The 25,663-nt window shown below is 43.7% G+C and overlaps 1 protein-coding gene across 1 annotated transcript in view; it reads right to left on the reverse strand.

The window, feature by feature from the left end:
* Nucleotides 1-25,663, reverse strand: part of LOC124613625 (nephrin-like) — a 715,499-nt gene that overhangs the window by 262,753 nt on the left and 427,083 nt on the right. Inside the window, exon 2 of the mRNA XM_047142340.1 lies at nt 5,681-5,813. Within this exon, the coding sequence (XP_046998296.1) occupies nt 5,681-5,813 (133 nt within the window). The remainder of the gene's footprint in view (nt 1-5,680; nt 5,814-25,663) is intronic.

Consider the following 25,663-nt stretch of genomic DNA (forward strand, 5'->3'; position numbering starts at 1 on the left):
AGTCGTGCTTCGGTAGCTCAGTTGGTAGAGCACTTGCCCGCGAAAGGCAAAGGTCCCGAGTTCGAGTCTCGGTCGGGCACACAGTTTCAATCTGCCAGGAAGTTTCACCATGGAGAAGTTGAAGAGTATGAACTAGGAGACGCAAGAAGGTAGACGCCATGTATCCAACGAAAGCCTGTCTGAAAATATTACGTTTGTGGAGATCCACAGCTTCCAGATGCTTAATAAACGTAGACATGGTTCGTAACAGGCAGTAATGTGACGTTCATTTAATCGTGCGATTTGGTAATTTAGAATAAACGTCATTGTCAAGCACATGAAACACAGATGTTACAAATGTACTTGACAATGACGCTTAGTCGAAATTAGCTAATCGAACGATAAAATAAACATTATATTACATCCGAAGACGAACCATATTTACGTGTATCAACTATCTAAAAATGTTTCAACAACCAGCACTGATGACCCTAGAAACTTACGACAACCTTTTATGTGTTGGTCCCGTGTGGACAGTGAAGAAAAAAGTAATTACAGTGCACAGAGAGATCTTTGTACCTTTATTTTTTCTACTGCACATATGCGAATGGAATGATAAGAGCCCCTAATAAGTATTTTTAGTTTATAGTTTCCTACAACTCGCACACACTGTATAAATGACATCACGTAACACTATAAGCTGCTGCTTAATTCATTCTTTAATGTGAGACTAGATTTTGGTCAAAGACCATTACTGATCACACTTTTTTCTGAACAGCGAGAAAGTGACTAAGTATAAACTAGACTTCTCGTCTCAGCTTCGCCCATGTGTGCGTTCGACACACATATTGAATACATCTCCTCCTCTATCCCCCTCTTCCTCCATCTATCCATTTCATTCTCCCAGTTCTATCTGTCCATTTCATCCTCACCTATCTGTTTCTTCATTGCATCCTCGCCCTGTCTTTGGTCATTTCCTCTGTCTCCTCACTATCACCATATCTTCTTCTCCCCTCCAACTACCCACATCTTTCTCCCTCACTCTTTCTATCTCTGCCTCCCCTAATTCCTATTCCACCTGCATACTACTCTTCTAAATCATCCGAATCTCCCTCTTCTACCTATTCTCCAAGCAATTCCTCCTCCCCTAAGTCTGTCCATTCCCTCCTCTGTCCATTTCAACCTGCCCCAGCATATCAACGCATCTAGCCCTAGAAATACAGTTCAATAAAGCAGACCGACACTACTATCAGAACACAGTTGCCATGCAAGACAGGCTAAAAGTCAGGGACCTGAAAATTATTTATTTGATGATGTTGGTTTTTTGTTGCTAGATGGGGTTGCGTCAGAAATATGAAGGTCAACTTTTTCTTTATATGGGATGCTATGGTTTGGTACTTATTTTCTGATAGCGACTATAGAGACGAATCCAACGATGTGTAACAGTAAGGTCTTTGAATGTCAACGAAGATCAAAAAGGTGGTATTTACAGAAGATGTTCGAAGTGATGACCATTGGTATCAATGCAGCTCTGCAATCTTCTTACCATGGATCGAGTGGTATTCCTTATTACTTCGGCACTTACCGAAGCATATGCTCTGACAATTCTCTCTCCTATATCGTGCAAATAGTAAATATTCGCCGAATACGGCGTATCCATCTAACGTGCCATTGATGTATAAATACCATTCGATGGTTTCGCAATGTAACTCTAATAGCAACGGTAAGACTTAGTATCGTAGAATCAGAAGAATGTAAATGATGTATTCCTTCGAAGAACGAGTCGATATGCTTCTCATTTACGGAGAATGCCAACGAAATTCATTGGGAGATAGAGACTTATACGCTGAAAGATATCCTCAACGATTCATCCTACACGACGTACATTTAAATATGTGTATGATAAATTGAGAACAACTTGATCTTTAACGCATCGGAAACATATCCGGCAAAGAAAAGTCACTAACGAGGAAACGGAAATTGGTACTCTTGCCACTGTGGTTCGAGATCCTTAAGTTCAAATGGCTCTGAGCACTATGCGACTTAACTTCTGAGGTCATCAGTCGCCTAGAACTTAGAAATAATTAAATCTAACTAACCTAAGGACATCACACACATCTATGCCCGAGGCAGGATTCGAACCTGCGACCGCAGCGGTCACGCGGTTCCAGACTGAAGCGTCTTTAACCGCACGGCAACACCGGCCGGAGATCCTTATGTTAGTTTGCATCACATCGTAAGGGAATCTGACATGAGCGTGTTCTGCGTCGCCATAAATATCATCCTTACCATATCAGTCTCCACCAAGAATTAACTGGTACCGATTGTATGCGTCGCATTGAAGTCTATCGATGGGTTCAACTTCACGTTCAGAGGGATGACACATTTCTTAATTTCATTTTATTTATTGACGAGGCTACATTCACGAATCATGGAAATGTTAATTTGCATAACAGACATTATTGGGGAACTGAAAATCCATGTTGGCTGCGGCAAGTTGCGCACCAGAAACCGTGGTCGGTGAATGTATGGTGTGGTATTCTGGAGACAGAATTATAGGCTCCTATTTCGTCGAAGGAAATCTTAATGATAGGAAGTACACCACATTCCTCGAAGAAACGTTGGGCCTGTTACTGGAAGAAATACCTTTAGGAAAAACGAACAGAATGTAGTATCAACACGATGGGTGCCCGGCACATTTTTTGCTGATGGCCAGAAATGAGTTGCAGAGACAATTCCCAAATCATTGGATTGGACGTGAGGGAGATGTGTCGTGGCTCGTTCGCCAGACTTTACGCCTCTGGATTTTTCCTTGTGGGGATTTGTAACAGACATTGTCTATAAACACGTTCCAACTATACCTGAAGATACGCGAGAGAGAATTGTCGGAGCGTGTGCTGGGATAAGTGCCGATGTGATAAGGAATACCACTCAATCAATGATAACAATATTACAGCACTGCATTGATACCAGTCGTCATCACTTCAAACCAACGTCATATTATGGCCCTGTTGTCCTATGCAACATTTGCCTCACAAACTTTTCAGTCGCTATCATACTTTCGGACTTATTCTTGGTGGCAATAGTTAGTGGCTCATAAATCAGACAGCAGCTTACAGTGTTATATGATGTAACTTCTACACCATAATATGCCATACAATACCTGTATGCCTGCTATGGTGTAACGCACAGCACGCTACGTTCTAGTACGGAATAGTGAGTCAGGCCATGATCGAACCCGTACTGTGGGCCAACAAACGTGGCTGGTGTACCAGCCAAAATCAATGTGGCGTTAAGGCGGTTTGCCACCCTCCTTATGGAGGTGCTGGACTGGTTCCCATAAAATACGATACAAAACCGTTGAAACAACGATTGCAAACGGAACAACGTTTACACAATGCAGAGACGACTTTCCTCTCTTGGGTAACTGACGAGTGTGGCGACAGGAAGGGCACCTGCCCGCAATATTAATGAAAGGAAAGGAAATTAATAACATTTTCCCAAATCCTGAGTGGGGTGGACCAGTTACTAGACGGGACTAAAGCTAAGAAGAAGAGGTACGATGGAAAGCACTCTCGGCCACGGACTTCGCAATGGTTTGCAGACCACAGGTGTAAATATAGGTCAAGGCTTAACAACTCGCTAATTCTGAGCGCGAGCACTCAATTCTGCTCACGCTCTTACCTGCGAGCAGACCTATTGCGGCGTGGTGGCGAGTGAGGGAGATGCGTGTGTAGTATGTGATCCCTGCAGCGCGGTAGAAGAGCCAAATGTGAAATTGTGGAAGGTCAGTTTTGGTAGCAGTATCATCTAATGTCGAGTCAGCATTATGTAACACCGACAATGTCTTCGACTTTCTACCTGCTGCGCGATGAGATGGGTATTGCTTGTCATAGCACTTCAAAGAATAGAAAACGGAAAATGAGAAGGACCTGATCAAGTACAAGAGGTTTTAAAAAGCAAAATGGAGCCGCCTGAAGGAAGAGAACAGCATTACTTTGAATAAAGTCTTTGGAAACTATCACGGATGATATTTAATGGTCGCGCGGGGTAGCCGTGCGGACTAGAGCGCCTTGCCACGAACCGCGCGGATACGGCCGTCGGAGGTTCGAGTCCTCCCTCGGGCATTGGTGTGTGTTGTCCTTAGCATAAGTTAGTTTAAGTCATATTAAGTAGTGTGTTAGCCTAGGGACCGATGACCTGAGCAGTTTGGTTCCATAGGAACATACCACAAATTTCCAAATTTTGATATTTAATAGAGGAATGCTAAGTTGTTGCAGCTGAACATTTACGTCCACTTCAGGTAAACCACTTCCACGTGGTGTCTTATAATACATGACAATCGTACATCCCACACTTGTTATGGAAAGTGACGTTCAGAGTGGGCTTTTAATATTTCTGTAAAAAATTTAGCCCTGTATCAAACTGTAGATATCACAGGCACAAATCTGAATGTGACATTCTTAGTAGCTCTGGAGAACATGTATAAAACGTAGGTTTGTCACGGCGATTATTAGTTTGTGTGTCTGCAGTTGGAGCGTTAGTCATGATTGGAAGTAAATCCGGCTTCGAAGCGCAACTGAATGAGAAACTGAGAAAGCTTCCAGCACCCAAGACAGGATGATCAGCAGCTTGAAGTAATTGACCTATAGTGCGACGGTGTCCTCCCGGTGACACTGGAGAGGGTACAGTGCTCGCTCGTTGCGGGCTTGTGCTCACCGCTTGCTGGCGGAGCGAGTTTGCTGCGAAGCCCTGATGTAGATGTACGACGACTGTTCGCCAACTAACGACCGATCACTCGCGGAATGGAAACCACTGTGAAAAACAAAAATATTTTATTTACAAAAGTTAGCTAGACCTTTCAGCTGCTTCTCTAATTAGTTGCCGCACTGAATTAGACATAAGGCGTAGCGTTGTACCAACATTCCAATACCCTCTTCATAGAAAGCAACTGTCTGTGCTTTCCGCCAATTCTCTAAGTTGATCTACAGCTACTTCTCTCTGCCAAAATGTTGTCTTTATAACCAGCGGTTCATGTGGGCAGAGATGGAACTCTGGGGGAACCAATTATGGGATGTACTATAGGTTATCAAAACTTCCCATCGAAAACGCTGCAGGAGCACCTTAAATTCCCCCGCATAGCGCTGCCGAGTACTCTCATGAAGAAGTAAGCAAACGGAAGTTATAAGCCCTCATACTTGGCGGGAGATACTGTTTTCTAGGCTATTTTACGTGCTCACTGCGTGCTCAGAACTGAAAAAGAGCGACGTGACCAGATCGACGGGCATACCAGAGACACTGCCCAACATATCTGAGGAAAGCTTTCTCGAAGTTTCACTGTGATTTCTGTCTCATGTGCGATTGGGCATTACTTTCGCAATAGACCTCGTATTTGGCGACAAGTATATTATTGGATAGAGCACAAGTTCTGGTTGGGGAAAGATATCGGTAAAGCCCCATTGATAGGAATGATCACCAGTTCTGCCTAAAGTAATTTGGGTAAGCTACGGAAGGACTAAATATGGATGGTCGCCCTCTAGCAAGTGGGACTATCGGCATAACAGCTACGTCATTTCGGTCGTACCACGAGTCAACACATTGAGAAAGGTACCTTCAACTGTGAAACTTTCGTAACCGATCATTACGACGAAGAGAAAATCGTATACGGAACAAACAAGCAATGCGTGGAATTATTTCTGACCTGTAGATGGGTGCTTTGAGGTCCTCGCGGTACCAGATGACCAGCAGCGGCTTGTCTTCGGCCACGGCGGGGGTGATGTCACACGGCAGCCGAGCCACGCCCCCTTCCGCCGCCTGCACGTTCGTCGTCGGCACTGTAACACGAGAACACAAAAGCGCGTCACATAAGGCGCAAAACGTCCAACACACAGTGCTCTAATTGTACATTATGGTAATTGTATGTTTGTAGGCCAAAACCACCAAAAACTTGTCTGAATAATGCTATTGAACGGCTTCCCATTCTACGTCACTACGAAATGCGACCATCTATGTTATGAGAGGTTTTCTTCCAATCTGATGCTGGCTGTTGTGACTTCTACTTTTTCTTTTTTTACGCGGTACACTGTCACTTGTTCGTGGTTTTGGTGTGGATCGTCGAATGAGATGCCACTCACCTATTGGGACACGTTTATTGCCAAGGCAAGTTAAATAGCGGTATACGGAAACTTGTCTTTGCTTCAATACCATTCAAAACGTCATTTTAATTTATGCCTCATCAGAGACTACTACTGACAATGGGATTATTAACAGTTCTGCGTTGAAGTCTTCTTCAGCTTGCTGTGACACCTAAACGAAAATAAAATGCTACCCATCCACAGTGTAGCTCCTCTAATATCAAGAGATTTACTTTAAATAATAGTATCCTTTAATTATAAAAAATTAACGAAAAGAAGTCACTTATTTAAAGTTTGATATGGTAATGAATTTAAATTCGGTGAAACTTTATGGCAGAATTTTACATATTATAGCGTATTATAGCGCCGGCCGCTGTGGCCAAGATGTTCTAGGCGCTTCAGTGCGGAACCGCACTGCTGCTACGCTCGCAGGTTCGAATTCTGCCTCGGGAATGGATGTGTGTGCTGTCCTTAGGTTATTTCGGTATAAGTAGATCTAAGTCTAGGGTACTGATGACATCAGATTTTAAGTGCCGTGGTGGTTAGAGCCGTTTGATTTTGTCATTACAGCACTCATCATTACGAACGTTAATTAGTCAAGAAGGCTAGGACAGTGTCTCTGCTGGATGGAGCAGATAAGCAGTTGTTAGAAGCTCTCTTAGGAAATGAACTAAAACCACTTAGTTCGAGTACGATGGATGTAGAGGAGTTACGGGCAATGTTTAAGCAGATTGTAAATCATGGTCAGGAGATCTATGTGCTTAGAAAGTGGATAAATTATGGAAAAGATCCACCATGGTGTATTAACGAAATTTGGAAGATGCTGAGGAAGCAGAGGCTGTTGCGCTCTCGGTTCAAAAGAGAACGCACGAATGACGAGATGTGAAGATTACTAGAGATTCATGCTTCTGTGAGAAGATCTATGTGCGAAGCTTGCAACTACCACTGTCACATGGTAGCGAAAGATCTGGCAGAGAACCCGAGAAAGTTCTGGTCCTATGAAAAATCGCTAAGCTTCCATTCAGTCCCCTGTTGGCCAGTATGACGTGGCAGCTGAAGGTAGCAAAAAGAAAGCCGAACATTTAAATTTCACGTTCAAGAAATCGTTCAACAGGAGCACTGTGGAAACATACCGCCATTTGACTATCGGACAGACTCCCGTACGAACGACACAGTAATAAGCATTCCTGGGGTTGAAAAACAACTGAAATATTTGAAAACAAGTAAATGACCAGTTCCGGATGGAAACCCAATTCGCTATTACAAACAGTACTGTAAGGCATTGTCCCCTTGCCTAGCACGTATTTATCGTGTATCTGTCACCCAGTGCAAAGTTGCAAGTGACTGAAGTGAAGCGCAGGTGACTGCAATATATAAGAATGGTAAAAGAATGGACCCGTAAAATTGGAAACCAATATTCCTAATTCTGTCTGCTGTAGAATCTTTTTACATAGTCTCGGTTACAATATATTAAACGTTCTTGAGACTCAGAAGCTTATGTCCACAAATGAGCATCGTTCCTGCGAAACCCAGCTTTCCCTATTTTTACATGATGTACTGCGAACTATGTATGAAGGGTGATAGGCGAATTCCATATTTCCAGAAAGCATTTTACACAGTGCCCTTTGTAGGCTGTTAACGAAGGTACGAGCATATGGAGTAAGTTCACAGATGTCTGAATGACTCGAAGACTTCTTGAGTAGTAGAACCAAGTACGATGTCCACGACGGTGAGGATTCATCAGAGACAAGAGTATCATCAGAAGTGCCCCATGAAGTGTTATAGGACCGCTGATGTTCTCCATATATGTAAATAGTTGGTGGAAGCAATCTGCGGTTGTTTGTTGATGATGCCCTGGTGTGCAGTAAGGTGTCGAAGTTGAATGACTGTAAGAAGGTACAGGACGACTTAGCCGAAATTTCTGGTTGGTGTGATGAATGGCAGCTAGCCCTAAATGTGGATAAATGTAAGTTAAAGCTAATGAGTAGGAAGAACAAATTTGTAATATTCAAACACACTATTGCTAGTGCCCTGCTTGATACAGACGAGTCGTTTAAATATCTGGACAGAAACGTTGCAAAGCGATACTAACTGAAACGAATATGTGAGAACTGTGGTAAGGAAGATGAATGTTCGACTTCGGTTTATTGGGATAATTTTAGGAAAAAGTGGCTCACCTAATGCGGGACCGCATATAGGACGCTGGTGCGACCTATTCTTCAGTGTTGCTCGAGTGTTTAAGATCCGTGCCAGTTCAGTTTGAAGGAAGACATCGAACAAGTTCAGAGGCGGGCTGCTAGGTCTCTTACCGTTAGGTTCGAATACCATGTAATTGTTACGGAATGCTTCGGAAACACAGATGGGGAACCCTGGAGGAAAGGTGACTTTCTTTTCGACAAACACTATTTAGAAAGCATAGAGAACCGGCATTTGAAGCTGACTACCAAACGATTCTTTTGCCGCCTACATACACTGCGCATAAGGACCCCAGAGGTAAGATACGAGAAATTAGGGCTCTTATGAAGGTGTATAGACAGTCGTTTTCCACGCGCTCTATTTGCGAGTGTAACAGGAAAGGAAATGACTAGTAGTGGTACAGAGTACCCTCCACCAAGCACCATACGGTGACTTGCGGAGTATCTACGTAGATGTAGGTGTAGAAGGTCGTTTCCTGCCGCCACCAACATACTACATAATGTCTGTGTGATGAATATTATTTCATTTTATTATAGACATACAGGGTCTGCAACTCAGAAGTTTCCTTCTCTTCTTGTCCTACCAATCTCGAGAGCGTATGTTCCACGTTACTGGAATTGCTAACGACGTGACCACCAACTATTTATGTTCTTCCGTCAATGTCCTCCCGGCCGAGCAGTTGCCTCAGTGGCTTAGTACTGAACTCCTGCTAAAGAATAGATGAGTTCTAACCCACCTCTGGCCAACAAGATTAACAATCACCATGTATTTCCAATTCTATTACGGCGAATACCACGGTAGTTCCCATGAAAATGCCAACTGCTTTACACATTCTTACAAATCCAACTGATCTCCTTTGAATTCGTCGTTGGTGGAACGTTAGCATATCCTAACCTAGTATTGATTTATCAGAAATGTCAAAAACGTTGTTTTGTAGGATCGAATACGATTCTCATTAAGGATTGGCTAGCTGTTATTGTGGTACTCAGTGCAAAGACTGGTTTGATACAGCTCTCCATGCTACTCTGTCCTGCGCTAGCCTGTTCATCTCCGAGTAATTTCTTTAACCTACATCCATCATACTGTTACCTACAGCGTTCATGAAAGTAGGTTGTATATATGGAAGAACCCTGGAGATACTAAAAGGTATCAGATGGATTATATAATGGTAAGACAGATATTTAGGAACCAGGTTTTAAATTGTAAGACATTTCCAGGGGCATATGTGGACTCTGACCACAATCTATTGGTTATGAATTGTAGATTAAAACTGAAGAAACTACAAAAAGGTGGGAATTTAAGGAGATGGGACCTGGATAAACTGAAAGAACCAGAGGTTGTACAAAGTTTTAGGGAGAGCATAAGGGAACAATTGACAGGAATGGGGGAAAGAAATACAGTAGAAGAGGAATGGGTAGCTTTGAGGGACGAAGTAGTGAAGACAGCGGAGGATCAAATAGGTAAAAAGACGAGGGCTGGTAGAAACCCTTGGGTAACTGAAGAAATATTGAATTTAATTGATGAAAGGAGAAAATATAAAAATGCAGTAAATGAAGCAGCCAAAAAGGAATACAAACGTCTCAAAAATGATATCAACAGGAAGTGCAAAATGGCTAAGCAGGCATGGCTAGAGGACAAATGTAAGGATGTAGAGGCTTATCTCACTAGGGGTAAGATAGATACTGCCTACAGGTAAATTAAAGAGACCTTTGGAGAAAAGAGAACCACTTGTATGAATATCAAGAGCTTTGATGGAAACCCAGTTCTAAGGAAAGAAGGGAAAGCAGAAAGGTGGAAGGAGTATATAGAGGGTCTATACAAGGGCGATGTACTTGCGGACAATATTATGGAAATGGAAGAGGATCTAGATGAAGATGAAATGGGAGATTTGATACTGCGTGAAGAGTTTGACAGAGCACTGAAAGACCTGAGTCGAAACAAAGCCCCCAGAGTAGACAACAGTCCATTAGAACTACTGACAGCCTTGGGAGAGGCAGTCCTGACAAAACTCTACCATCTGATGAGCAAAATGTATGACACAGGCGAAATACCCTCAGACCTCAAGAAGAATATAATAATTCCAATCCCAAAGAAAGCAGGTGTTGACAGATGTGAAAATTACCGAACTATCAGTTTAATAAGTCACAGCTGCAAAATACTAACGCGAATTCTTTACAGACGAATGGAAAAACTGAGAGAAGCCAACCTCGGGGAAGATCAATTTGGATTCCGTAGAAATGTTGTAACACGTGAGGAAATACTGACCCTACGACTTATCTTAGAAGAAAGATTAAGGAAAGACAAACCTACGTTTCTAGCATTTGTAGACTTAGAGAAAGTTTTTGACAATGTTGACTGGAATACTCTCTTTCAAATTTTGATGGTGGCAGGGGTAAAATACAGGGAGCGAAAGGCTATTTACAATTTGTACAGAAACCTGATGGCAGTTATAAGAGTCGAGGGGTATGAAAGGGAAGCAGTGGTTGGGAAGGGAGTGAGACAGGGTTGTAGCCTATCCCCGATGTTATTCAATCTGTATATTGAGCAAGCAATATAGGAAACAAAAGAAAATTTCGGAGTAGGTATTAAAATCCATGGAGAAGGAATAAAAACTTTGAGGTTCGCCGACGACATTGTAAATCTGTCAGAGACAGCAAAGGACTTGGAAGAGCAGTTGAACGGAATGGACAGTCTTGAAAAGAGGGTATAAGATGAACATCAACAAAAGCAAAACGAGGATAATGGAAAGTAGTCGAATTAAGTAGGTGATGCTGAGGCGATTAGATTAGGAAATGAGACACTTACAGTAGTAAAGGAGTTTTGTTATTTGGGGATCAAAATAACTGATGATGGTCGAAGTAGAGAGGATATAAAATGTAGACTGGCAATGGCAAGGAAAGCGTTTCTGAAGAAGAGAAATTTGTTACCATCGAGTATAGATTTAAATGTCAGGAAGTCGTTACTGAAAGTATTTGTACAGAGTGTAGCCATCTATGGAAGTGAAACGAGGACGATAAATAGTTTAGACAAGTAGAGAATAGAAGCTTTCGAAATGTGGTGCTACAGAAGAATGCTGAAGATTAGATGGGTAGATCACATAACTAATGAGGAGGTAATGAATAGAATTGGGGAGAAGAGGAGTTTGTGGCACAACTTGACCAGAAGAAGGGATCGGTTGGTAGGACATGTTCTGAGACATCGAGGGATCACCAATTTAGTATTGGAGGGCAGCGTGGAGGGTAAAAATCGTAGAGGGAGACCAAGAGATGAATACACTAAGCAGATTCAGAAGTATGTAGGCTGCAGTAGGTACTGGGAGATGAAGAAGCTTGCACAGGATAGAGTAGCATGGAGAGCTGCATCAAACCAGTTTCAGGACTGAAGACCACAACAACAACAATAACATCCTTCTGAATCTGCTTGGTGTATTCATCTCTTGGTCTCCTTCTACTATTCGTACCCTCCAATACTAAATTGGTGTTCCTTTGATACCTCGGAACTTGTCCTACCAACCGAATCCTTCTTCTAGCCTAAGCTCAATGGAAAACCTTCAAAAAAGATTCACTGACAGTTAAATTTATATTATATCTTAAAAAAATAGTTTTCACAATTACTTGTCTTGGTATTTCCATTTTGATAAGTTGTTTGCTTTCGATAAGATTTCGGGCGTGCAGACGGATGACGTCTAGATCTTTCACGCAGTTTCGTCTGACACTGCGTAAAACTCACATGAAGATGATCAGATAATTGTCGCCTGAAATACCGTGCCAAGACGTCGACATCATTCAACTGTAAGCCCGATTTACAGTGCGAACAGCCATTCAAACCATACGTTTTCTAGAGCTGCATCTACAGAGGGATTCCTTGATGATGTTACAAACTTTCAGGGTAAAGGGTAAATGTATAAATTTCAGGCATTTGATCCAGATCCGCAAACGACGGAGTCGAAAGTTTCAAGCGAAAATCGTTCTGATTTCTCTTACAGTGGAAAACATGTACCAGGACTGTTGATGCTAAGATTGTAGGGTTGGCAACTTTCAAAAGTGGTGAACTAAAACAAAAGAAAAATATATCTCGTAAACATTGGTCCTAAAATGCATACCTTAAGAGATATGAGTATTTGTTTATCTTCGATACTGTGAAACACATCTCTCTACTGTAAACGTTTTGGTTTCTATATTTTTCCAGCAACTAGCATGGAATAAAACAAGAAAAAACCGGCAGTAAGCATTTGTCCCAAAGGCATACCTTAAAAACTACCGACACTTGTTCAGCAGAAGACATGTTTCAAGGTGTCGAAGTTGAACAAGCGTCCATAAGTTTACTAGACATTTTTTCCTTGTTTTGTTCGATACAATAACCTCTACCCTTCAATTTTAGTAATGTATTCTATTGATTTTGCTTATAAATTTGAAGTCGGTCGTTTCCAAATCAGGGTCCCGTAACTCTAATTGCTAAATTTATTCTTCTCCATCATCCCTGAAAGACTGTCACATCACAGAGTTACCCTTTATAGACATCAATAAGCAGGAACTGTGTAACACATTTTCCGTCTGCAAGTTGCACCAATCTGAAGTTATTTATTTATTTATTTAGCTTAAGGTATGACACACTACATTGGAAACAGCATAAAAGAGAACATATATTGTTAAAATATAGAATACAAACATAATAAAGAAATGTAAATTGAACATTGGCACATAACAATGAATGTATAACTAAATTACAAAACAATAAGCTTGCATAAAGTTCAGATTCCAGTATTTACAGCAACCACAATTCCACACTTAGATTCTGCAGCCACTCCACAGCTTGTGTACTCAGGGTCAGGTCTCAAGTTCCATCTGTTCATCGAGGATCCGCATCGGCCATAACCTGTCCGTATTCTGTTCAGTGTTTCCCAGGTTTTCCTTGGGAGGTGAAAGCCCTCTGCGTGGTTGGGGGCCTCAAATAATGTATGCCATCTTGGATAGGCTGTGTTTCTGTAGCCCGTTCTCCAGATTGCAACGCTATTGTAGTTTTGGTTCAGAAGTTGCTGCGCATTCTTCACAGGAGAATTTTTGGATTTGAGTGATGTAAATACAGTAAGGTCCTGGTGGAGTGGCAAGGATGTGTTACTGGAGATCTTTTTAAACTTTCTTATGAGTATGCTGCATCGTCGTACACAAGGCGGTTCGATGTTACTGCGGACTAGTAGCCAGTAGAGTGGAGTGGTTTTACTAGCTCCAGCTATTATTCACATCGTCTGATTTAGCACCACATCTACTTTTCCCACGTGCGGGCTGTTTAGCCACACCAATACGCAGTATTCAGCTGTTGAGTAGACCAAGCTTAGAGCAGTGGTACGGAGTGTCTCTGCACCAGCTCCCAAGGCCGTTCCCGCTAATTTGTGGAGGATGCTGTTTTGGGATTTCAGTTTTGCGGCCAGGTTTGATAGGCATTTTTTATAAGAGAGAGTGCAAACCAATGTTACGCCCAGATATTTTGGATGGGAATTGTAAGGAAGCGTAGTATCATTCAGAGATATCTGTAGAGGTGTTCCAGCCAGCCTATTATTTAAATGGAAGCATGAGGTCTACGTTTTAAGTGCGCTTTGGATTAGTCGCCATTTCCTGAAGTATTCAGCCATCAGATTCAGATCTTGGGTAAGAGTCTGTTCAAGAGCATGTAGGCATGCAAGGGTGATGTCATCAGCTAAAATAATTTTTCTGGATGCTGTAGTTGGTTGGTTGCCTACATAGAGATTGAACGGTAGAGGCGCAAGCACTGATCCTTGGGGGATACCATTACTTAGGAGTTCTGATTTGCTGAAAGAGCCAACCACTGAGATCTGCAAGACCCTATCTGGCAACACGTTCTCTAATAGATACGTCATCGTTTTACATCTAGTAGCTTTTAGGAATTTATATGTTATTAATTTTAAGTTAACAACAGCCTCAGTTGCACTGATTACCTAGATTTAAAAATGGTTCAAATGGCTCTGAGCACTATGGGACTTATTATCTTAGGTCATCAGTCCCCTATAACTTAGAACTAATTAAACCTAACTAACCTAAGGACATCACACACATCCATGCCCGAGGCAGGATTCGAACCTGCGACCGTAGTGGACGCGCGGTTCCAGACTGAAGCGCCTAGAACCGCTCGGCCACAATGGCCGGCACCTAGATTTACCTAGGTTTCAGTTGGGATAACCCATTCTTCTTCAGAATATGTTATTCCCTCTCTCCAGACAGCATAATAAGCTGCTGTCAAATCTACAAAAAGCGCACCAGCTTTCAGGCGTTGTTCATAGCCCCGCTCAATGAACAATGCTAATGCGAGGACCTGATCTTCGCAGTTTCGATTGGGTCTGAAACCGGCTTGGTCGATAGGCAGAGATGCTGGTATGATTGGGTTTAGTCTGTTGTAAAGACTAAGCAGTTTATATGCTACACTTAAGAAGGCGATGGGTCTGTAGCTTCCTGGTTTATCGTATGGCCTTCCTGGCTTGAGGATGGCAATGATCTGTGCCCTCTTGAATTCTGTTGGCTAAAACCTTGACTGGAGTATGTGGGAGTAGAATGTCGTCAGCCATTCTTTTGTTTTTGGTCCAATCTGAAGTAAAACATGATTTTTTGGAGCTAACCTACATGCTGTTTGTGAATAGTGAATTCAAACACCGTCTTTTGTTTTTTCGTAAACGCGAGCCCATGACTCAGCAACTTCATCCACTACTGACACCCTCTCGTCCAAGAGGACGCTATAGTTGCTTTGATGAACGTTTGTGGTCAAAAACGATGGACTTACTGATTTTTTAAGGAGTCATAAACAGAAGTGGCTCAAGCGCTTATCGTTAAGAGTCCGGTCAATAATCACTGCCTCTTGAAAGCGAAACTAACAGAACAACATTGCGACACACTCCAAGACAAAGGATCAAGGCAGTTTCAGTCTTGCTAAAGAGAACTGAGATTGCTTTGTAAATGTGGTGCATTAGTCGTCATCTAACGTAGCTAGCACGCTGAGAGTCGATCATAAAATTATTCCGCTTCGAAACACATCCTTTAAATGAGCAATAATCGCGCGGAATTCCAAATTTAGAAGAGAAGTAGTAAATATTGCTAGACTACTTAACCTAAAGTGTGGCAGTCGTTCCTTAATGCAACAGTTTGCCATCTAGAGTCGCTCGCCTTTTCCCTTCAGCGCTGTAATCCCCGCATGTTGTGGCCTCTGCTTCTCACTCTCAGTAGCGGTGAACACAAAGACGGCTGGCGCGCAGAATGAAGTGGCTGCCATTTTACAAGCGCGGCCCTCTTTCAACGCGTCCCCGCCCCTCGTTCCCCCCGTCCCCCCATGCCCAGCCGACTCCACCTCCTAGCCCAAGCTAGGGCGTCTGCAAAGAGCACCGCAGAACAGCGCGGGCAGGAAGGAAGCGGTAAAAGAAACCGCCGTGCCGCGGAGGCGCCGGTGAAATGTAATCCCGGCTTCCGAGGGCGCCGTAGTTAACGCAGGCCGGCCGCTTCTTAATTCCCCGACAGGAAAGAGGGGGCCAGAGAATGGGAGGGAGAAAGTGTCTGCGCGTCTGATTCCCTGGCTGCGCCAGCCGGCGTCTTTTGTCCACGGCGTCCCGACGCCGGGCGTCGTCGCACTCAATAGGTTGCTGGCAGGCGTCTAGGGCCTCACTGTCCCCATGGACCTCGACGCTACGACGGACTGCGCAGTGCGATCTACTTTCGCACTTACGACGGACGTGCGAACGTGCAAAGCCCGGAAGGGAAACAAAAGTTAAGAGATAATAGTCTTCTCAGTCTTGAATGGTGCGCTCAGTCCTACTACTCAGCATCTTTTTAAAACCACAGTGAAATATATTTCATTATGTTGCATAGGTGACACATTAGCTGTATTTATTGCCCTTGCTTTTATTACAATCGGTTTGGCCGTTCTATTACACCGACCTCAAGCCCGTTTCCGATATATGGTTTCCATGTTGATACATGGCAAACATCATTATACACCTGTGATCAAAATTATCCTGACGCTATTAGTGGACATTACAATGGGTCCTAAGAAATTTTTTAGGATTTTTAAGTATTATTAGCCTTCGGCTGCGCTGTTTATTAGTGACAAATGAAAATTTGCGGCAGACCGGTACTCGAATCTACATTCCCTGCTATTCGCAAACTGTCTCCTAGTCCACTTCGGCTTCCCGAACTCGACTGAGGACTAGACAAACTTTCATATGTCGTCATCCATGTGTCGTACCTGAACTCGTACAAACAAAGACAAACACCGTCAGAAACAGGCATTGAAGGCCCAGCGCTACCGGCCGGCCGCCGTGTCTTGCTCCTCTCTTAGGCGTCACCGGTTGCTGATACGGTGAGGCAAGTGGGCAGCACACCGCTCTCCCGACCGTTGTCATTTTCGTGACCGGTGTCGCTGCTTCTTAAACACTTAGTTCTTCAATTGGCCTTACAAGCACTGAGTGCACCCTTATGCCAACAGCACTTGGTTGACACGGATGGTGACCCATCCAAGTGCTAGCCAAGCCCGAAAGCTATTATCTTCTGTGATCAGACGCGACCCGGCCTTACCACTGCGGCAAGGCCGTTGGCATGTACTACATTAATGCTCATAAATTAAGGATAATTGCAGAATGTGGGGCCACACAACGCGGCACTACACAAAATTGGCGCTAATAGCATTGGCACATAGGGAACACACACGACGCAGATCTGTAAGTTCACGGCATTGGTGATAATTTGAGAAAACCGTACCGAAACACATGTGCTATAAATCGCCACTGTGTCCAGCGCATGTACCTCGACATCAATATGTGCTATGATCACCATGCACACGTACACAGGCCGCACAACGGGTTGGCATACTTTGGATCAGGTGGTCGAGCAGCTGCTGGTGTATAGCCTCCCATTCTTGAACCAGTGCCTGTCGGACCTCCTGAAGTGTCCTAGGGGTTTGAAGACGTACAGTGATACGTCGACCAAGGGCATCCCAGACGTGCTCGATGGGTTTTAGGTTTGGAGAACAGGTAGGCCACTCCATTCGCCTGGTGTCTTCTGTTTCAAGGTACACCTCCACGATGGCAGCTCGGTGGGGCCATGCGTTATCATCCATCAGGAGGAAGGTCGAAGCCAGTGCATCCATGAAAACGTGGACATGCTGGTTCAAAATGACGTCCCGATACACCTGACCTGTTACAGTTCCTTTGTCAAAGACATGCAGCGGTGTATGTGCAGCAATCATAATCCCACCCACACCATCGAACGACGAAATCCACACAGGTCCCTTTCCGCTTTCGAGGACATTAAGGGGTTGGTATCTGGTTCCTGCTTCACGCCAGATGAAAACCCGGCGAGAATTACTGTTCAGACTATACTGGACTCCTCTGTGAACATAACCCGTGACCAATGTTCCAATAACCATGTACTGTGTTCTTCACACCAGGCTTTACGGGCTCTCCTGTGACCAGGGGTCAGTGGAATGCACCTTACAGGTCTCCGGGCGAATAAACCATGTCTGTTCAGTCTTCTGTAGACTGTGTGTCTGGAGACAACTGTTCCAGTGGCTGCGGTAAGGTCCCGAGCAAGGCTACTTGCTGTACCCCGTCGCCGTCTGCGGACACTGATGGTGAGATATCGGTCTTCTTGTGGTGTTTTACGACCTGCTGTGTTTGACCAGCCTCCAGTCGCCCTAGTACTCTACCCCTCATAACGTCATCAATATGTGTTCTTTAGCCAATTTCAACACACAGTCACCATTACCAAGTCTGAAAACGTCTGCACCTTTATTCGCTGCACCGTACTCTGACATGCACCAGCACGCCTCTGCGTATTTAGACTCCTGCCAGCGACACCGTGCATCGACCTCAGGTCAAATGAACCGCATGGTCATACCCCGAGGTGATATAAACACGCAAACCGCCCACGAGAGTGTTGTTTCACCATCTATCAGCATTATCCTTAATTTATGAGCATGAGTGTAGTACACACCATTAATGTTTTTTCCATACAGGGGAGACATTTTATGGCAGGCCCAGTGTCGGCCGATTGGTTGGGCTGTTGATTCGGGAGAGGGGCCAAACAGCGAGGTAATCGTTGCACCGGATTAGGGGAGGGTGTGGAAGGAAATCGACCGTATCTTTTCAATGGAATCATCCCTGAATTTCCCTGAAGCGGATTAGGGAACCCACGGAAAACCTAAATCAGGCTGGCTGGACCCGAGTTTTAACCGCCGTCCTCCCGCCTGCGAGTCCAGTGTGTGTCGCCCGACAATTAAGAAATTGTAGTGCCTGCATTGTGAAGAAATACGATGTAATGAGTCTTCCGACTTGCATGCATGCTCGGAAGAACGCTGCATCGTACTTCTTCACAACACAGTCACCGCAATTGTTATTATTGTCGTAGCCTATCTAGGCATACACAACACAGTCACCGTAATTGTTATTATTGTCGTAGCCTGTCTAGGCATATAATACTATTTGTAGTTATATGAAATACAGAAGGGGGAAATAAAGGGAAAGTATGGGTGGTAATTCGTGACTTTCAGCGGCACAGGGCACTGTAGTAATGCAAAGGCGAAAGTCGAAAATTTGTGCCGGACTGGGACCCGAATTCGCATTTACAACTTCTCATTAGCGGTTGCCTTAACCACTTTGGTCATCTGGACACGGTATCTGGCTGATTCAAATTTCCAGCTTACCGCATCCATTAGTCCCCTACTTGTAAATAATTAACTCCAGTAAGAGTTCGGACTGCATTGGTGCATCCGCACTGAAACAAACGCCAAGCTGCCGTCGCACTATTAAAGAAATGTATATATTTCAGTTGTGTTTGTTCTGATGGACAGTCACGGGAGAGCGCTGGATGTATCCATTTACCCCACAGAAAAAGAAACAATACAAATAGCGGAAGGGTGTCGATTCAGCGCCGGCGAACAGGTGAAGACCGTACTATCATTGGAAAAATAGATTCTGAGTGATTTTTTTTTTCCCTTTTGTATTTGGGGGAGGGAGGAGTGGAACTTCTATAGTGTTTGAACTAAGAGTTTACCTTCGTAAGGGGGCCGACCGTCACAGAAGTATCTATTGCCGCGCCGGGTAGTCGCACAATCTTAGGCGCCTTGCCACGGTTCGCGTGCCCCCCCCCCCCCCCCCCCCGTCGGAGGTTCGAGTCCTCCCAGGGGCATGGTTGTGTGTGTGTTGTCCTTAGCGTAAGTTAGTGTAGGTTAGATTAAGTAGCGTGTAAGCCTAGGGGACCGATGACCTCAGCAGTGTGGTCCCATAGGAATTTACCACAAATTTCCAAGTATGCTATCGAAATATCCTGACAAGTTTACTGGACGATGTGAAAATGAAGCTTCACGGGAGCCTGTCCAAAGGATCCGGTTTTGCTCCAGCTCATTCTGCACGTGACACAATCATATACGATGGCCCTTTGGGGCTATCAACGTCTGCATCCTCCGTATTCCTCTGATGTACACCCGGACTAAAACTGCTTGAAACATTGGCGTCGGCACTGTATGGGGCCCTCGCAAACATAAATTTATTTCTGGAGGTGGTCCAGCAGATGCTACAGCGCACACAAAATATTAGAAGACTTTATTAAAACTTGAACATTCTGAGATACTTACGTTGGAAACGATCCATGTCCATTGGGATGTCCTTGTGCTTGTTACTGCCGCTGCACTCTACAACTCATTACTTGATACAATACAGAGTGACAGTCTCTCCTCAACGTATAGATGACTATTAACTTCCATGTACGATTCTGATTTCTAATACAGCTCGCGTTGCTGTTGGATCTATGAAGATGCTGACGTCGTACGCGGTGGTAGCAGAGTGGGGTGAGCGGCTCTGCGCTCTGACGCCACTAATCTTTCGCCAGCGACTGTCTTCAGCTGTGGTTCCGTCATGAGCTACTAGCTCTGACATGGTACCTCTTCCTTCGGACGACACTAAATCGGACATGACACCCTGTGACTTATTCTTCTGTTCTGCAGGAATATTCAGAAATTTTCGAGGTGAAATGTTTCCTATAAATGCAAAGTAGTCTTCTATGGCAAGATCTCTGCCGGTCCATTGTCGGCGAAAGTGTGATGCACTGAAATGTGAATATGTACAAAAGAATCGTTATCACCAAATTTCATAATCGCTGCTCGGATTTTTGAGAGTGATAAATTAAAATCTTATGACTGTCCTTCTACCACATCTTATGATATTACTCTGCGTCCACGCACGCATTTCTTCAGACTTCGAAACAACACCTAACCTCTTCGAGTGTGGTGTGTTTCGATGCGCTTAGAAGCGAAAATAATGTAGTAAATTCAACGATTTGAGACTTCTCAGAACGTGTTATCAAGACGAAAAATAACTTTCTTCTTAGAAAAGCGTGGACGCATATGCGAAGACCAGAAGTAAAGTACACTACTCTTCGCCCATGGTAATGTAATATTGGTGAAAGTCCATAGGAACTACACCATGAAAAAATGAAATGGCAATGGTCAAGAGATCCCGTCTGGGGCCGCGCTGCGTCTATTGCTGTGTTCGCATTACGTGGCAGACAGCGTCTTCCTCATGTTAACAAATCTATGCACAACATAGGAAAGATTCTTTTAAAAAGTTTGAAAAGCTACAGTCCATAACAGTTGAAATATGGACATTGCAAACATCAACCTTGCACAATGCTGTAACATGGTACATTTGTCATTTAAAATTCACCGCACTCGTATTAGTAATACATCTATGACGTAAAGTGTTTTACATGTTTTCAATTGTCATTCGCTTAATTTGCGCCCTATTTCAACTTGTTAATCAACGAGTAAGTTGATATGACGTCTTTCATGTGGATTACTTCCAGAAGAACTGAGGCCACGTCAAAATGTTGAAAATGAAAAGAAGTAATCCTTACGAATCCTCAGTAACTGAAGGTAAATTTTCCTTTCCGATCTTATGACTGTACGTTATTCCAGTTTAAGGAGCTGGAGGAAACACTTGCTGCAGGGCGACTTCAAAAATATATAGATTAAAGCTATTCTGTAGATCAAGTTTTTAATATTGACACTCTTTTATGTAACTGGACATAATGTTGAAACATTGCAAAAAAGAAAATTTCATTTATATGACTGTTGTTACTGTGTCAGATCGATGAACTTTCATCTTTCTACCGCCGCACGGGGTAGCCGTGCGGTCTAGGGCGTCTTGTCACGGTTCGTGCGGCTCCACCACATCGGAGGTTCGAGTCCTCCCTCGGGCATGGGTGTGTGGATTGTCCTTAGCGTAAGTCAGTTTAAGTTCGATTACGTAGTGTGTAAGACTAGGGACCGATGACCTCACCATTTTGGTCCCAGGGGAACTTAACACAAATTTCCTAAATTTCATCTTCTATTCCATACCCTTGATAGCAAGCGTACCCAAAGTGTTAAAACAGAAAACAATTTCGCCAATTTTACACAATACAGTACCGCCAACAGCATGGATCTGTACCGACAATGAAAACCAGAAAAGAGACTTCAAAGCTTTGGTAATGCTTTACAGGGGTCTGTTAAGATCTGACGAAAGATAAGCAAAATTAAGAAAGTAAGAAACTACTGACCATTTGTAAGGAAATATGAGTAACACATTCCATGAAAACCTAAGAATAACACAAATGTTAAAGAACTTGTTCCGGCAGATATATAACTAATTAGCGATAGACCTATACGTCGACGCGCAGAGAAATAAGTCATTCCATTATTTCAGATTTTTTAACATTTATCTATAGCAAACCCTAAGTCGTTGGCAGCTAGGCAGAACTGTTTTTTGCACGAATCCGATTGCATAATCTATGGCCCATTAATAAGAAAAAGGAAATCCAAAGGAATATAGAGTGAATGAAAATGTAATACAGAAAATGTTTTTTACGAAGTTTGGGAATGGAACATGCTTTCCTAAGGTATATTTATTGAGATGATAGAATGTCTACGTTTTGCAGACTAACTGATGATGCGGGATACAAAAATGTGTTGTAATGGTTGAAAGCAAAGTTAATGGATTCAAGAGCGCGGAATGGTGGAGAGGAAAAAATAAATCAGTCAACAGTAGAATTTAAACAGTGGTTGTCGGTTTCGTTACCGTGTCCTCATGCCAACCTGACATATGTCTCAGCTTTGCACTTGGCCGCAATCTTCAGACGCAAAGCTGAGCTGCAGATCAACTTTGCATTTGAAGTAGGCGGGCAGTTAAAACACCGAAATGTTAGATTGATTTGTGAAACTGACAGCAAAGCTGACAAACCTACCATAAATTACCAAACAGTGAAAGCCTACGCACTCGCATCTTGAAAAGGTATGTTCAGGAAAAGTGTTAGGTAAATGATTTCTAAAAAATTTTCGTTCTTAAAATCGTGGCAGTTCAAGGGTGAACATATCGTGAAAAGCGTTAATTCATGAATATAGGGACTGTCACAGGGCCTCTTAGCTGACAAATACGGTGACACGTCTAGAGTAGGAGCCTTTTGTCAGATAAAGACTTCTGAGAAGAGAGGGAAAATATAATGCTGCACTGTCGTGGAAGTGAAATTCTCCAACAAACTTTTCTCATTCCGAGATGATTACGAAAACTTCGCCTTAGGGGCTTCTTTTCATTGCTAGTCTGCGCTATTACGCCTGGAAACAATTTTCGCGTATTTTCTCCAATTTTCATCGTGTTTTCCTCTCTCCTTACAGCAATGTGTCCTCGTGCAACACAAGTGCCTAAGGACTCCAACTGAAGTCACCAAGTCATCCTCAAAGGCGTAGTTTACTTTACGACAGAATATACGAAAAAACACTGCAACAAATAGTTTTCACATACATCATTTCTTTGACTTGTTCCATGCATTCCTCTACTTCTTATGAGAATTTTTTACTGTCATCATTTTTGTATAAGGGCCAAATCAACCATTTTTTGCTTCATAAAAAGTTAAAACAACAGATCCTGATAGTATGTTGGCGTCCACTGTTTGCAAAGTTTGGAGCCTTGTTGCAAATTATTGAAGCTAAGTATGCAGTGCCGTAATCTGTGTGTGGTGAATTGCACTATTTTCCAAAACATAAGTTTCATGTTGAGAATAGGAAACGTAAAGAAAATTACAAGAAGTCAGATTTACGTGCCGCAAATAGACATGTGATAGAAAGGTAAAATAAATGAAATGGTCACGTGGCATTGATGGCCGGGAGACCCCATCCGGGAAGTTTTGCCATCGGGTTGCAAGTATTACTTCAGGCGACGCTACATTCGGCGACTTGATCGGCGGTGATGATGATGATGATGATGATGAAAGGACGATAACAACGAAACACCCAGTCCACGAGCAGAAAAAATACCCATCCCGGCCCGAAATCGAACCTTTGACCGCTGCATGGTAGGCAAACATGTTATCATATAATAAGAAGGAGGATAGGGTAGGAGTCGCCTCCAGAGGTGTGGCCTCAATGTTCCATTCCCACCCTCCCAGAGCCAATAGAGGAAAAGGGTCTTACAGGATAAAGAGAGCTTTATCTGAACAAATTCATTTATGTGTTTATAAATGTATATATTTCATTTATTTATTTTGTTTTGCAATTATGAATCGTATCCTACTACCGCCACCGGAAGCTTCCGAGACGTTTTCTCGTAAATTAATGGATTGGAGGGGGAGGGGGGAGAGGATTCACTTTAAACAGTTTCCTCGGAGGATCAGTCATGGCTCATGAATCGTCTTCAAGTGTGTACCTTCTACACTACTGGCTATTAAAATTGCTACACCAAGAAGAAATACAGATGATAAAGGGGTATTCTTTGCTCAAATATATTATACTAGAACTGACGTGTGATTTTCACGCAGTTTGGGTGCATAGATCCTGAGAAATCAGTACCCAGAACAACCACCTCTGGCCATAATAACGGCCTTGATACGCCTGGGCATTGAGTCAAAGAGAGCTTGAATGGCGTGCACAGGTACAGCTGAACATGCAGCTTCAACACGATACCACAGTTCATCAAGAGTTGTGACTGGCGTATTGTGACGAGCCAGTTGCTCGGCCACCATTGACCAGACGTTTTGAATTGGTGAGAGATCTGGAGAATGTGCTGGCCAGGGCAGCAGTCGAATATTTCCTGTATCCAGAAAGGCCCGTACAGGACCTGCAACATGCGGTCGTGCATTATCCTGTTGAAATGTAGGGTTTCACAGGGATCTAATGAAGAGTAGAACCACGGGTCGTAAGACATCTGAAATGTAACGTCCACTGTTCAAAGTGCGGTCAATGCGAACAAGAGGTGACCGAGACGTGTAACCAATGGTACTCCATACCATCACGCCGGGTGATACGCCAGTATGGCGATGACGAATACACGCTTCCAATGTGCGTTCTCCGCGATGTCGCCAAATACGGATGCGACCATCATGACGCTGTAAACAGAACCTGGATTCATCCTAAAAAATGACTTTTTGCCATTCGTGCACCCAGATTCGTCGTTGAGTACACCATCGCAGGCAATCCTATCTGTGATGCAGGGTCAAGGGTAACCTCAGCCATGGTCTCCGAGCTGATAGTCCATGCTGCTGCAAACGTCGTCGAACTATTCGTGCAGGTGGTTGTAGTATTACAAACGTTCCCATCTGTTGACTCAGGGATCGAGACGTCGCTGCACGATCCGTTACAGCCATGCGGATAAGATGCCTGTCATCTCGACTGCTAGTGATACGAGGCCGTTGGGATCCAGCACGGCGTTCCGTATTACCCTCTTTAACTCATCGATTCCATATTCTGCTAACAGTCATTGGATCTCGACCAACGCGAGGAGGAATGTTGCGATACGATAAACCGCAATCGCGATAGGCTACAATCCGACCATTATCAAAGTCGGAAACGTGATGGTACGCATTTCTCCTCCTTACAAGAGGCATCACAACAACGTTTCACCAGGCAACGCCGGTCAACTGCTGTTTGTGTATGAGAAATGGGTTGGAAACTTTTCTCATGACTGCACGTTGTAGGTGTCGCCACCGGCGCCAACCTTGTGTGAGTGCTCTGAAAAGCTAATTATTTGCATATCACAGCATCTTCTTCCTGTCGGTTAAATTTCGCGTCTGTAGCACGCCATCTTCGTGGTGTAGCAATTTTAATGGCCAGTAGTGTAGTACTCGGTACGCCCCATTGGGCAGAAGGATCCTCGAATAATGGGCCTAAATAATTCGATAGTCGTGTTCGGAAAATGCATGGCGGCGGAACGTCTCATGAGTCGTTTAGTCGTCAGGCGGAGCCACGAGTCGAGAGCGCTCTCGGGCGATGCTTGTAAAACGTAATACAGCACCATGTCCTTCAGCCAGTTCCCAGTTTTCGGGATGGAGGTACGAAAA

This window comes from Schistocerca americana, chromosome 4 (genome assembly GCF_021461395.2).
Source record: "Schistocerca americana isolate TAMUIC-IGC-003095 chromosome 4, iqSchAmer2.1, whole genome shotgun sequence".
NCBI lineage: Eukaryota > Metazoa > Arthropoda > Insecta > Orthoptera > Acrididae > Schistocerca > Schistocerca americana.